Source organism: Elephantulus edwardii, unplaced genomic scaffold (genome assembly GCF_000299155.1).
Source record: "Elephantulus edwardii isolate Elephantulus edwardi_28Jun2011 unplaced genomic scaffold, EleEdw1.0 scaffold00130, whole genome shotgun sequence".
Lineage (NCBI taxonomy): Eukaryota > Metazoa > Chordata > Mammalia > Macroscelidea > Macroscelididae > Elephantulus > Elephantulus edwardii.
In genome coordinates this window covers 3,872,483-3,886,727 of record NW_006399880.1, presented here as the reverse complement: position 1 = coordinate 3,886,727, position 14,245 = coordinate 3,872,483, and the positions used below count along the sequence as shown (strand labels likewise).

General features: G+C 43.9%; 1 protein-coding gene across 2 annotated transcripts in view; it reads left to right on the top strand.

Annotated features, from left to right (window-relative positions):
• Positions 1-13,020, top strand: part of PPARGC1B (peroxisome proliferator-activated receptor gamma, coactivator 1 beta) — a 146,747-nt gene extending 133,727 nt beyond the window's left edge. For both annotated transcript variants that reach the window (XM_006893706.1, XM_006893705.1), the window contains 2 exons: positions 11,942-12,096; positions 12,920-13,020. In XM_006893706.1, coding sequence (XP_006893768.1) covers positions 11,942-12,096; positions 12,920-13,020 — 256 coding nt within the window. The remainder of the gene's footprint in view (positions 1-11,941; positions 12,097-12,919) is intronic.
• The last annotated feature ends 1,225 nt before the right edge of the window (positions 13,021-14,245 follow it).

Genomic DNA, 14,245 nt, shown 5'->3' with positions numbered 1-14,245 from the left:
CTTGATGTGCGCTTACCTGATGACCTCACTGCACACAAGCACCAAGTTTTCCATGTTCCTCTGTAGCTTGAATTTTGGGTCTCCTTTTTCTTTTAAGCAGCCTGGCTCCTTCCCACTCATCTGTGGAAGCCATACTTTGCCTTCAGGGGATCTAGAACAAGAACATTGCCTATAAATGCATAGCTTTGATGTCAAAACTTTTGTCAGTTTTTGTCTAAACTATTTCCCACTATACCTCTAAACTAAGTTACTATTTTAAAAATTGAATTTAATTCTTAAAATACATTAGTGAGAAAGTAGTTTTGTGCATAAGAGTCATCACACAAATGGAGCAACATGCATTATGCAGATGATAAAACCTTACTTGCTGAAACTGAGGAGGACCTGAAGTGCTTGCTGCAGAAAGTAAAGGACTGCAGCCTTAAATATGGATGGAAGCTCAGCATCAAGAAGACAAAGATTCTCACCACTGGGCCAATTGGCAGCATCATGATAGATGGGGAAGAGATTGAGATTGTTAAGAGCTTTAGTTTGCTTGGCTCCACAATCAACACTCTTGGTACTGTTGTTGTTATGTGTCGTCGAGTCATTTGCGATTCATAGCGACCCTATGTACAACAGCCCTAAACCATGCTCTATCCTGTGCCAATCTCACTGCCTCTGACACACCCATCCCGATTACCCCAGTTACTGAATCAATCCACCTCATAGAGGGTCTTCCCCTCCTGCGCTGTCCCTCCACTCTGCCCCGCATGATGTTCCTCTCTAAAGACCTGTCTCTCCTTACAACATGTCCAAAGTATGTCAGGCGAAGCCCCAGAATCCTTGCCTCCAAGGAGCAGCCTGGTTTAACCCTCTCTAGGATGAATCTATTTGTTTTCTTGGCAGTCCATGGTACATTCAGTACTCTTCTCCAGCACCACAGCTCAAAGGCGTCAATGACTGGCATTGAGGAAAGTCTGTTGTCAGGGACTTCTCCAGAGTACAGAAGAGCAGCGATGTCAGTATGGAGACAAAGGTGTGCCTGATCCAGGCCATGGTCTTCATAATTACTTGGTTTGCATCAAAAAGCTGGACAATGACAAGGGATGATTGAAGGAGAATTGATGCCTTTGAGCTGTGGTGCTGGAGAAGAGTATTGAATATACCATGGACTGCTAGGAGAACAAACAGGTTCGTCCTGTTGTTGTTGTTCTTAAGTGCTGTTAAGTCACCTCCGACCTGTAAGGACTCTATATATGGCAGCCTGCCCTGTCCCGAGTCAGTCTCACTAATTCCAACACACCAAGCCCCATTACCTCAGTTACTGTATCAATCCATTTCATCCAGAATCTTCCTCTCCTGCACTGTCCCTCCACCCTTCATGTCCTCCAACTATGTTATCTGTCTCCAAGGATTGCTGCTCCTGGCCACATGCCCAAAGTATGTGAAACAGAGCTTCAAAATCCTAGCCTCTCCAAGACAGATCTGTTTTCTTCACAGTCCATGGTATGTTCAAGACTCTTCTCCAGCACCACAATTCAAAGGCATCAATGATTCTTCTGTTATCCTTAGTCTTTGTCCAGCTCTTTCTGACACATAACAAGTAATTGAGAAGACCATGGCTTATATTAAGTGCACCTTAGTCTCTAAATTGACATCATTGCTTTTCAGTACTCCAGAAACATCCCTGACAGCAGATTTTCCCAGTGAAATTCATGTTTTGGTTTTCTGACAGCTGGTTCCAAGAGTGCTGATTGTGGAGGCAAGCAAGTTCTGTTAAATAACTCAATCCCCTCTCCATCTCTCATGGTGCTGCCAATTGGCCCAGTGGTGAGAATCTTTGTCTTCTTTATTGATGTTGAGCTTCCATCCATATTGAAGACTACAGTTCTTGATCTGCAGCAAGCATTTCAGGTCTTCTTCAGTTTCAGCAAGCAAGGTTGTGTCATCTGTATAACGTACGTTGTTGATGAGTCTTCCTCCAATCCTGATACCATATTCCTTCTCATAATTCCCAGCTTCCTGAATGATCTAGTCTGCATATAGATTGAAAAGATATGGAGACAGGGTGCATCTCTGACACACTCCTTTCCTGATTTTAATCATGCAGTGTTTCCCTGCTGTGTTCTGAGGATGCTTCCTGGTTCAAGTATAGGTTTCGCATAAGCACAATCAAATCTTCTGGGATTCCTATTTTCCTCAAGGTTAGCCACAATTTGTTGTGATCCATGTAGTCAAATGCCTTTGCATAGTCAATGAAACACAGATAGGCATTTCTCTGATACTCTTTGCTGTCTATCGAGATCCATCTGACACTGGCAATAATGTCCCTAGTGCCATAACCTCTTCTAAAGCCGACTTGTATTTTTGGTAATTCTCTGTCAATGTACTGTTTCAGTCATCCTAGATAGAGTGAAACAAGACTGCTCCTTGGAGGCAGGGCTTCTAAAACTCCATCTAACATACACTGGGCATATTGTAAGGAGGCACCAGTCCTCGAGAGGGATAGCATGCTTGGGACAGTGGAAGGACGGGGCAAGAAAGGAAGACCCTTGATGAGATGTGTGGTTGGAGTAGACTGCGACATGTAAGTTTCTCTCACTTTAAATTGCTATACATAAGAGCTGCTTACTGCACTGCAATCCCAGAGATATGTGGTTCAAATCCACCAGATGCTCTGCCGGAAAAGGAGGGGCAATCTCCTCCTGTACCTGTTGATCTGATTTGACGGTACACACACAAAAAATAAAAAAAGAGCTGCTTAGGACTTGGGATCTGAGTGAAGTGAAGTGAAGTGAAGTGAAGTGAAGTGAAGAGTAGTGGAACCTAACACCTGAGAGGTGTAAGAAACTTGCTCAGTGAGAGGAGCATGTTTAACCTGAGAAAGGTGGTATCAATGAAGGTTACCTATGACCATAACCACTGTGGGGGTAGTCAGGATGACTGTATAAGGTCTGTCTTAGCATGGTTGGAGAGGCTTGGGTGCACGCCGCCTGATGAGAATAGTGTCTTCTGGGGCAACTTCAGTGGTTTGGTCTAGACTTTCAGGCGAGCATTTGGGTGTGCAATGGTCTGCGTGTTTCCAGAGTAATTGTTTAAGGAGGGAGAGATAAGTTATGATGCTAAAAGAGGGCTCTCAGTGGGTAAGTTATGGTTTAGCAGAAACAGTCGTATATTAGTTTGAAGGGACTAGGAAGGATGATAAATGAGGTGTTGCTCGAATACAGGCTAAGGCAATAGGAAGTAAGTCAATCCAATACCTGCGTAATTTGACAGTCAGTTTAGTAAGATGGACTTAATGAGTTCATCCATGTGCTCTACTTTGCCTGAAGACTGGGAACAATATAGTACATGCAGCTTCTAGCAGATACTTAAACTAGAGGATACTTGCTGTGTGACTCTAGAGACAAAGCTAGGACCATTATCTGATTGTATAGAAATAGGGAGGCCAAGATGATATGCTGGAGTAGGGCCTCAGCAACCTTATCTGCTGTTTCTTGCCGGGTGGGGAAGGCTTCAACCAATCTGGAGAAGATATTTACTATAGTTGGGAGATTATTTCTTGTGGGTTGGCTTATGTGTGTAATCAATCTGCCAATCCTACCACCCATATTGGCCTTGGAGTTGAAGTGTTGAGGTGTGGGTCAGATGTTCTTCTGAGTATTTACTAGTTTACAGGTAAAGCATCTGTCCTGCACTGACTCAATGGTCCAGGTCAAAGAAGGGGAATGAAACAAAGGTTGGAGAAATTTTAAAAGAGCTTTTGTTCCTGTATGTAGGGACTGATGCACCCATGTTACATCAGCTTCTTGTTCTTGAGGCAAAGCTGCTTTGCCATTTTCCATGATCCATCCACTGGGAGTTAGGCGACCTTTATTTTGGAGGAGAGACTGCTTTTCTTCTACAGTGTATTTTGGATGTAGATCTGGCATGGTGGAAAATAGGATGAGGGTGGTCTGTTGTGGTTGCAAGGCCAACCAAAATATTTGCTATTTGGACTGCTTTGTTGTTTCCCTTGGTAATAAGGGAAGAATCTGACTGATGTCCTTTGCAGTGAATTATAGCGTACTGCTTAGGTAGTTCAAGAGCTTTTAACAAAAGAATAATCAGCTAGCTATTAACTATAGAGGAACATTTTGTTGTTATAAAGCCTTGCTCACACCAGATAGCAGCATAGCAATGAGCAATTGAAAGGGCATATTTAGAATCTGCCTCTAGCCTATAGGGCTCTTATAAGGGCAATAAACTCAGCTTTTTGTGAGGTCATGCCCTTGGGAAGTTTCCCACACTTTGCTTATGGAGACTTCAGCATAGGTAACCTTCAGAGGTGAACCTTCAAGAGCTGCCAACTACAAGCAGCATATGGTCTGAATTTGGAACGGGTTGATCAGATAGGGAAGTAAAGAGCACATAAGGTGTTTGGATTAAAGGATGGTGATTGAGGGAGAAATATCATGGGTTTTGAGGAAGAGTAGATGGAGTTCCTGTATCTGCCCAGGAGGAAGTCAGAATAGAAAACAGTGTGTAATCAGGCCTGCATGGGGCTTCTCAAGGTAAGTTCAAGTGCTTCTTTAGTGAGAAGAGCTGCAGCTACTAGAGCTCATAAGCAGAGTTGCCACTCCTGATTCATACTATCAAGCTTCTTAGATAGGTATGCAGTGAGGGGTAAAGGTGGGTCCAAAGGGATGAGCCAAAAATTCCAACAGCAATACCTTGTTTTTCCATCAGTGTATAGGTGTAAAGTAAGGGGTGGGGACTGTAGAAGGAGGTATTAGAGCTTGAAGAAGGCCCTTCTAACTATTTGGGATGAGTTTAGAGGTTTTTGTGGAGTGGTTTTTGCTTCGTTATAAAGGGGTTTTGCTAGTAAGGAAAAGTTGAGAATCCAGTGTCTAAGGAAATAATAAAGCCAAGAAAAGAGAGGATTTGATCAGCAGTTTGAGATGGCCTGAGGCCTTCAGTAGCTTTGTGTCTATTGACTGTTAAACCTTTAGTGATGGGAGTCAATTGAAAACCTATGTATGTGACTATGGGGAGAGAAAATTGGGCCTTGGGGAGGAGTACCATGTATCCTTTGGAGGCCAAGAAGTTAAGAAGTTGAGCAGTGTGAGTTTGTGAAAGTTTATATGAATAAAGGATCATTAACTTACTGCAAGAGAACACTAGGGGATAAGCTTATTGGAAAGCAGTCGAGTAATAATGGGTTTTAAACTTCCATGGTGTTGTGTGGAGATTGGGAGTTGGAGGTCTAATGGGAAAAGAGGAGAAGGGCCCTTCAGAGTAACAAGAACAGGTTGGTGGTGAGAGGCTACAGATGGAGTGGAAAGATCCCATGCAATTGGGTTTACAACATCTGGTGATAGAGGTAGTATAGAAAGGGACTTAGAAGGAAGGTGCGCTAAAAGGGATAGAATTAAAGGCTGGTCAGGCAAACTAGGTTCACTTGACTCAGGGAAGCACAGCTCCAAGTTTAGACAGGAGGTCTAGTCCCTGCCTAGCAGCAGAGTTGGGCATGTAGGGATAGTTAGAAAAGAATAGGTGAGTGTTCATTTATCAAGGGTAATGAGGAGAGGTTGAATGATAAGAGGCTTGGAGGGAAGGCCATCAATCCCCATTACTGAGACATGGGAAAGGAAAACAGAACCTGAGAAAGAAGGGAGTACTGAAAAGTACTGTGTCAGACAAAAAGAAAACTGGCTTACCTGCTACCTGAAAAGTTATGCTGGGCTCAGCAAGGGTGATGGGGGTTGACAAACCTGGGCATCTTCTGTCTCCAGTGGCTAGACCCAGGAGATAGGCTGGGATAGGGACTAAGTCTAGTGGAGAGGCTGTGAAGCTAGGTGCTGAAGGATAGTTGGCCTCCCAATGGCCCTGTGTCCCACAGATAGGACAAGGCCATGTTGAACGGCGAAGGTTAGGGCAGCAGCTAGCCCAGTGGCCCTCTTTGCCATGCTTGAAGCATGCACCATGAGGTAACTGGCGCAAGGCAATTATCAGGGCTTGGGCTTGCACATTCGCTTTCTGTCAGGCACAAGTTTAAACTTTAAAGGACATGTTTACCAGGTCTTGAATGGGTGTTTGGGGGATGTCCTCAGCCTTTTTTAATTTCTTTTTTAGTCAAAGGCTGATTGGGTGATAAAATGAGTAATTAGAACAGTGTCTCCTGCTAGGAAGGTAGGGTCTAAGCGAGTATACTGAGTCAGGGCTTTGGTGAAATGATTAAGGAAAGTGGCTGGGTTCTCATTTCTAGCTTGGGTAATTTTCCTGACTTTGTTAAAATCGACTGCCTTATGGGAGATGGCATATAGACTGGTTAGCAGACACTGAATCATACCGTTGCATATAGCTCAACCATCTCTTCCTGTTGCTGTATTAATTTGGTATATCCAGTGCAGCTCTTGCCAGGGGACAGCTTGGGGCCCAACTGGAGTAAAGGATGTATACTTTGATAATCCGCTCTGCCCTGGCAACTTCTCTTAGTGGGACAGAGGAGGAGCTTCTTTAGCCAAGGCTGTATGAGAACACAAGCAGGTGTTAGAGACATGAAGGGGAAGGAGCAGGGGCTTGGCAGATTTGCCTATGTGTCTTTGTCTGGGGCACTGGTGGAATCAGAGGAGGGAGATGATGTTTCATTTGCAGGTAAGGGATGAAAAAAAGAAGAGAGTGATATTTCAGTTCAAAAACTAGAAAACTGAACAGGTTGAGGGGGGAGGGGGGGAGAGAGAGAGAGAAGCAGAGAGTGAAAAAGTTTTATCTGCATTTCCAGGCTGTGTCTTGGAGGGACTGGAGGAGAGGAAAATGGGAGAAGCTGAGTTTGGATTGGTCAAAGCAGAAGAAGGCGGAGTAGATGGAGGACAGATAGTTTTGGCAGGAATCCACAGTGGCTAGCAACAGGAGAGGTGGGGATATAAATGGGAGGAGCTGAGTCTAGATTGGTCTAAGCAGAAGAAAGCAGATTAAATGGAGGGCAAAGAGATTCCACTTTGGCGGGAACCCATGCTGGGTTCTGGAGGAGACACTGGGTAGGGAATAGGGGAGGGCTGGGACAGAGAGAGAGATGAGAGCAAAAGTAAAAAAAAAAAAAAAAAGCTTCTCTGAGTCCTCTGGCAGAATTTGTCAAGATCTCAAAGGGTATTGAAACCAAAGTTTCTATTCTCAGGCCACTGAGAGTTGTTATTTAGTTGGTATTGTGGCCACTTGGTTACTGTAAAAGATTAGTCTTTTGGGGCAGAGATCTTTAGCTAGACCCCAGTTTGAAAGATTTGAGAGAAGGCAGCCCAAGGGACTGTCCTTTGGAGGCCTAGACATTTGGCTACCTTTGGTGTTCAGATCTGTGGGTGAGGCAACCAAGATTTCAGGGTGTCCCCTGGAAACTGGGAGTCTCAGATGCAGAGAGAGGTTATAAATAGTGTGGGTGTCTCCAAGCACAATCAATATCCTGGGAAGAAATGCCTTGTCTTTCTTGGGTGGACTTGATGCAGATATGCAATTTTGGGGTATGCACAGACAGAAGTACAGTGTGGACAGATCTGGATTCCCAAGGGAGTTAAAAATGTCTGGATTGGAAGGCTGAGACACGTGCAGTGAAGGCTAGAATGCCTGGAAGTCAACTGGGTCTAGCTCTAGGAGCCTCCAGGAAAAGGGAGGTGGGGAATACAGAGATCAGAAAGACAAAAGGGGCAGAGATTATCTAGTCAGCAGCAGCCACACACAGAACAGGAGAGGAGGAGAAAAAGGGACTTTACTTACTGTTCAAGCCTCTTGACACTGTGTGAGCTGGTTCAAGAGAGAGTAAGCGCACGCCTACACTCATCCTGAGGCAGGAGCACGTCACCCCTTAACTCATCTCCCAGGTTTCGTGCCAACTAGATGTTAGGTTAGTAGACTTAAAGAAATAAGAGAGAGCAAGAGAAAAAAAATTAAAAGCAGCTTTATTAGGGGGCCTCCCAGGCAAGACTGAGGGAGTCACACTTTCAATGTATGGGAGAGTGTTTTTATAACAAGGTTTTCAGGGAGGAAAGGGACATTCCATTGTGATGTATGGCTTATCCATTAGTTTGGCCAGGTAGGTGGGGCCATTGACATCTTCTTGTTGATGTGTATATTCTTTGAATTCTTCATTCTCCCACTTGACCCCTCTACTCGAACCTAACACTCATCATCTCTAATATACTTGAGCTGATTGTTAAAGTGACTGTGTCAGTCCATCTCGTTAAAGGTCTTCCTCTCTTAGTGACCATCTTTTCTAGCGTGATGTCCTTTTACAAGGAACAGCCACTACTAACCTGTCCAAAGTATATGAGACAAATTTTTACCATCCTTGCCTCCTAAGAGCACCCTGGCTACGCTGTCTTCAAGACAAATCTGTTTGTTCTCTTACAAGTCCATGGGATATTCGTACTCTTCTCCAACACAACTCAAAGGCATCAATTTTTCTGTCATTCTTAATTATTGTCCAACTTTCCGATACATAACAAATGAAAAGACTATGCTTTCAATCAGATTTAGTCCTTAAACTAACATAACTGGTTTTTAATACTGTAAAGAGATCCTTGACAACAGATTTAACCCAATGCAATATATCTTTTGATTTCTTGATTGCAAATGCCAAGGGTGTTGATTGCAGATCCAGCAAGATTAAGTCATGGAAAACTTCAGTCTTTTCTCCATCTATCATGATGTTGCTTATTGGCGCAGTGATGAGGAGTTTTGTCTTCATGATGTTGAGAAGTAATCCATATTGAAGTCTATAGTCTTTTATCTTCTGCAGCAAGCATTTCAAGTCTTTCTCACTTTTAACAAGCAACATTGCATGAAGCAGCTTGTTGAATCTTCCAATCCTGATGCCACCCTCTTTTTCATAAAGGTCAGCCTCTCAAATTATTTTGCTGTTTTGTGTGTTTTTTTTTTAATGTGGATTGAATGTGGAGAAAGGATACAGCCCTACCTCACATGTTTCTTGATTTTAAACCACACAGTTTCCCTTTCTCTGTTTGCACAACCACCTCTTAATCTAGGTGTATTGCCTTTTGATCTAGTTATAGCTTTCACATGAGCACAATTATATGTTCTGGGATTCCCAGTCTTCTCAATGTAGGCCAAAATTGGTTAAAACCACACAATCAAGTACCTTTGCATAATCAATAAAGCACAAAGACATGCTTCTAGTATTCTGTGCTTTCAGCCAGGATCCATCTGGCACCAGCAATGAGATCTCTGCTGCCACACCTGGGTTGAATTTCTGGAAGTTCTCTGTGGATGGCACTGTTCCAGCCATTTTTGGATGACCTTCAGCAAGATTTTACATGCATGTGATAATACATATATTGTTTAATAGTTTCCATATTCTATAGAGATCACCTTTGGGGGAATGGGAACAAATATGTATCTCTTCCAGTCAGTTTGCCAGGTAGCTGTCTTCAGTATTCCTTGGCATATGCTGGTGGGCACATCCAAGGACAAACAATAGCAAAATGAATTTTTTAAAAACAAGAGCAAAAGGAGTCAATTACTCTCTCAAAGAGAAGGATCAGTTGCTAAAGATTGAAAAAACACACAAGATCTTAAGAAGAAAGCTTGGGCACACTACCAATTTTAGACATTTTAAAACACAGAAGGGTCCCAGCTCTCCTCTGGCTCAATGTCAAGAAACGTGACTCCATTTTTTTTTCCCTTTTTTTTTTTTAAATTTTTTTTCTATAATTATATTTTATTAATTTTCATAAACATTTACAGAGATTTTGGGCTTCCACTCATTCATTGTTGCACTATTCTCTCTACCCTCCTCCCAGCTTGTTCTTGTCCAAATGCCACAGTGCTTGTCAAAGCCAGTTCTGATTAATCTTCTTTGTCAGTGTATCCTTTGCCATTCCCTATCACTCCTCCCTGAGAGAGACTTCACCGTGAGTCATAAGGAAAAGGGGACGGTGTATTCTCTTAGCTACTTCCTGCTGAAAAGGGACACTGTGGGTTTCAGGGTGAAGATCTTCTCTCACTACTCTAAAGGGCCCCTTTGGCAGTAGGAAACACATAGACTATTATGGAGATTGATTTTGGAATTCAGATGCACTCTTATTGATTGTGCTTGGCTGTACATGTACATATCCTTCAAGATGTATCATGGGGGTGTTGCAACCTAGAAGACACAAATTTGACTAACAAGTTATAAGTACATAAGTCCAAAAATTATGGAAAAGTAAAAGAAAAGTTTCTTTCATTGTTTTACAAACACTCCCCCAGGTCCCCTCCACCATGCAGCCCTCGCACTAGTCTCCTGTGATGACAGAAATACCCAGTTACATCTCTCTTTTAGACGGTTCTCTCCCTCCTCTGTTTCAGTGCAGTATACATTATTGAACCCATCTTATTCATTCTCTCCCCAACCCCAAGGACAGTCCCATTCTACAACAGTGGCATCATGTAATATTTGTCCTTTTGTGACTGGGATATTTCACTCAGCATAATGTTCTCCAGAGTCAACCATTTTGAATAATATTGCATGAGTTCCTTGTTTTTTAATGCAGCATAGTATTCCATTGTGCGAATATACCACAGCTTCTCTAGCCATTCGTTTGTTGATGGGCACTTAGGTTGTTTCCAACTCCTTGCTATTGTGAACAAAGCTGCAATAAACATGGGTGTGCATATATCTGCTTGGATGTCAGCTATGGTCTCTTCAGGGTATATTCCCAGTAGTGGAATTGCTGGGTCAAATGGTATCTTTATTTGCAACTTTTTGAGAAAGCGCCATACTGCTTTCCACAGGGGTTGCACCATTTTACACTCCCACCAACAGTGAATCAGGGTTCCAGTTTCTCCACAACCTCGCCAGCATTTGTTGCTTGCTGTTCTGTTAAATTTTGCTATTTTGACTGGGGTGAAATGATATCTCATAGTTGTTTTAATTTGCATCTCTCTTAGGGCTAGGGATTTTGAGCATTTCTTCATGTGTTTGTTAGCCATCTGAATGTCGTCTTCGGTGAAGTGCCTGTTCATATCCTGTGCCCATTTTTCTATTGGATTATTTACCTTTATCTTGTTGTGGTGAAGAAACGTGACTCCATTGAACATTGACTAGTCTATCCTGAGCAAAGAGGAATACTATATTTTTTTGCCCTTGAAGAATTTATGGATTAACATCTATTAATAAGTGAGGATTCTTTCTCTTATAGTTTATGAAACCGACTTTAGATTCAAATGTGCTCACTACTGCTTCCTCTGCCTGATGTCATTTGCAAAGTCTTTGTCTCTGGTTGCAGTGTGACTGCCTCTTGCTAAGCCTGCTTCCTTGGAGACTACCTTAGAGACCACCACAGAAGTGGAAGTTTCCCCTCCCAAGTTCTGAAGACTAAGAGTGGATTCTTTTTGGGTCTGCTTGAGTGTTAGGCTCCTTTAAACAAATCCCTAGGACTGGGAAGGATGTAAATCCCATGACTTACCCTGGTATCCTCAGCCGACTGAAAGTTTTGAACAAAATACCAATGATGTTAGGTAGGGTTAAGGCCTAGTTACCAGCCAAGAAAGTGGTATCAGAGGCTGACTTTGAAGTATGCATAGAGTGCTGACCTGGAAATGGTTAGATGAGGCAGTCACTTTGACAAATCTAAGAAAGTTGAATTAGTGAAGGAAATGGAAGTATTTGGATTATCAGCTTAATGTCACAGAGGCCTGAGTTTAAATCCCTGTGTTACCATTTGCATCCCAGAAGCAGTTTCTTTCTCTGTGAGGCAGGGGTAGCAATACCTCACAGGGTCTTCTGAAGATGGCATGATGCTATGTGTAGTGACATAGCAGACATCTGGCAGACAGTGGATTACTTCTTATTACTTCATAGCTGTCATTTCTGCTGGGGGGACCTGGTGGCTGTATCATTGCAGATTTCTGCTCTTCATCTAGCAGTGAGTGGTATGACCATACCCACCCAACCAGCCCAGTGGCATGTTCCCCTGTTCTCTCCCCACAGGGGCGAGAAGTATGGCTTCATCACCTACAGGTGTTCTGAGCATGCTGCTCTCTCTCTGAGAAACGGCTCTGCCCTGAGGAAACGCAATGAGCCCTCCTTCCAGCTGAGCTACGGAGGGCTCCGCCACTTCTGTTGGCCCAGATACACTGACTATGGTAAGTAAGTACATGAGGCCTTGCTACCTACCACCCAGCAACACACAAAGCATGAGGGGTAACAACTTTGTTGATCTAGCCCAGCCTTTCTTCACATGGTTCCCATACCCCAGCCTCAAATGTGCTGACTGATATGATTTTGCCTGAAAGGTACTGTCTTATTTTCCTTCTGGCCTCTAGTTCATCTTATGCCCTCTCAGCATTGATACCAAAGAGAAGACTAGACCTGTTGGAAGGATGAGTCTTAGATTCCCACTAGTTGACACACTGTGGCTACTATATTTTTGGCCTCCAAGGACCAGCTGCCACCCCACCTCCTTGAGAAGGCACTTTGTGGTGGACACCCCACTCATCAGGACAAACTTTTCCTTTGGTGAACCACCCTGAAACAATACTACCATCATGGCCTTGCATTGGAATGAGTTAGAAAAGAAAGACAAAGAAGTAAAATTTAGGGAAGAATTACTTAGTGGAGTGTGGGGACAGTCTAGTATATACTCCATAGTACAGGAGACCTGCGTGAACTCTAGACCAGGCATTGCCCCAACTGTGTCTCTCATATACAATGAAGGCATTGTAGTTTTGTTGGCTCCCTTTATGTGGTTTACACAACAGAACTAATGGGAGAGAAGCAAGGGAGGTAAGGTTACAGGGTGTCAGCACCAGAGTAGAGTTGTGAGGGGCTCTAGTTCAGACTCATTTCTCTCTGCAAATGGGGCTGCTGAGACCACACTCTCGGAGCCCGTGCGTCCCCTCCCCCATAGGGCTGACTGACCTCAGTTGCTCGCACCTTCTCCTCACTGACTCCTACACACCCCTCCAGATTCCAATTCAGAAGAGGCCCTTCCTATGTCAGTGAAAAACAAGTACGAAGCCATGGATTTTGACAGCTTATTGAAGGAGGCCCAGCAGAGCCTGCATTGATAACAGCCTTAACCTTCGAGGAATACCTCAATACCTCAGACAAGGCCCTTCCAATATGTTTACGTTTTCAAAGAAATTAAGTATATGAAAAAGGAGAGCGAGCGAGCGCGCGAGAGAACACACGTGAGAAAGAGACTTGAACTGCTGTCCCTTTAAAAAAAAAATCAATGTTTACATTGAACAAAGCTGCTTCTGTCTGTGAGTTTCCATGGTGTTGACGTTCCACTGCCACATTAGTGTCCTCGCTTCCGATGGGTTGTCCTGGGTGCCCCTCTAAGTGCTGGGTCGGTCACCCGTCCCCTCTTCCACCCCACTAACTCCCCTTCGTAGACTTGCAGCCGTGTTCACCATAACATTTCTGTCTGTAGTGTGTGATGATGAAATCGTTACTTGTGAATAGAATCAGGATTATAAATCATTTTTAATTGAAGAAAAAAGTATATCCTTAAAATAATGTATTTATGGCTCAGATGTCTGTGCCTGGGATTATTGTATTGCTTCCTTGATTTCTTAACTATGCACTGTCGTGAGGTGTTTGCCACTGAGCTGCTCTGCTCCACTCGCCAGACTGCCCTGGAGATGGAGGCTGGTCCCCAGGGCAGGCATGGCTGACAGCCACACTTGGGAGCCATGGAGAGAGGTTTCCCAGCTGGTTCCACTCAACAGACCCATGCCGAGCTCTGCCCTTCCTCTTACGGAGCAAGTTCAAGTCAAATTATCATCAGAGTTGACCTCCTGTGTCCAACTCACTTGTACAGAGTGTGTTTTTTTGCAGACTGTGGGGTACCTTGGAAGGATGGCAGGGTGAGCTGTGTTGCTCTGGTTTTTCGGGTTTGGAAGGTGGTGTACCCAAAGGGGAAATGATTTGCCTGAGGTCCCACAGCAAAGGATAGAGAACAGCACTGACCCAGGCCCAATCTTCTCATGCCTGATGCTTCTGCCATTTTTAGGCAAAGATGCAAAGTTTGGGGGTTAAGGCAACAGCTGACCCTAGAGTAGTGTGTGCCCTGGGCTCAGCTCGGCTTTGATCTTGATTGGTGCTTTGATTCTCCTGAGCCTATGGGTGTGCCACCAAAGCTTGCATGGCACACCTGGCAGGGGTACAGTCTGAGAGCAACTGACCTTTTTGAACCTGCCACCCATCTGTTATCTTCTCCTTTCCTCATCTGTAAAACTAGGGAAAGAGTGACCCACAGGGGAAGCCAGGATATGAGGGTTGGGGATG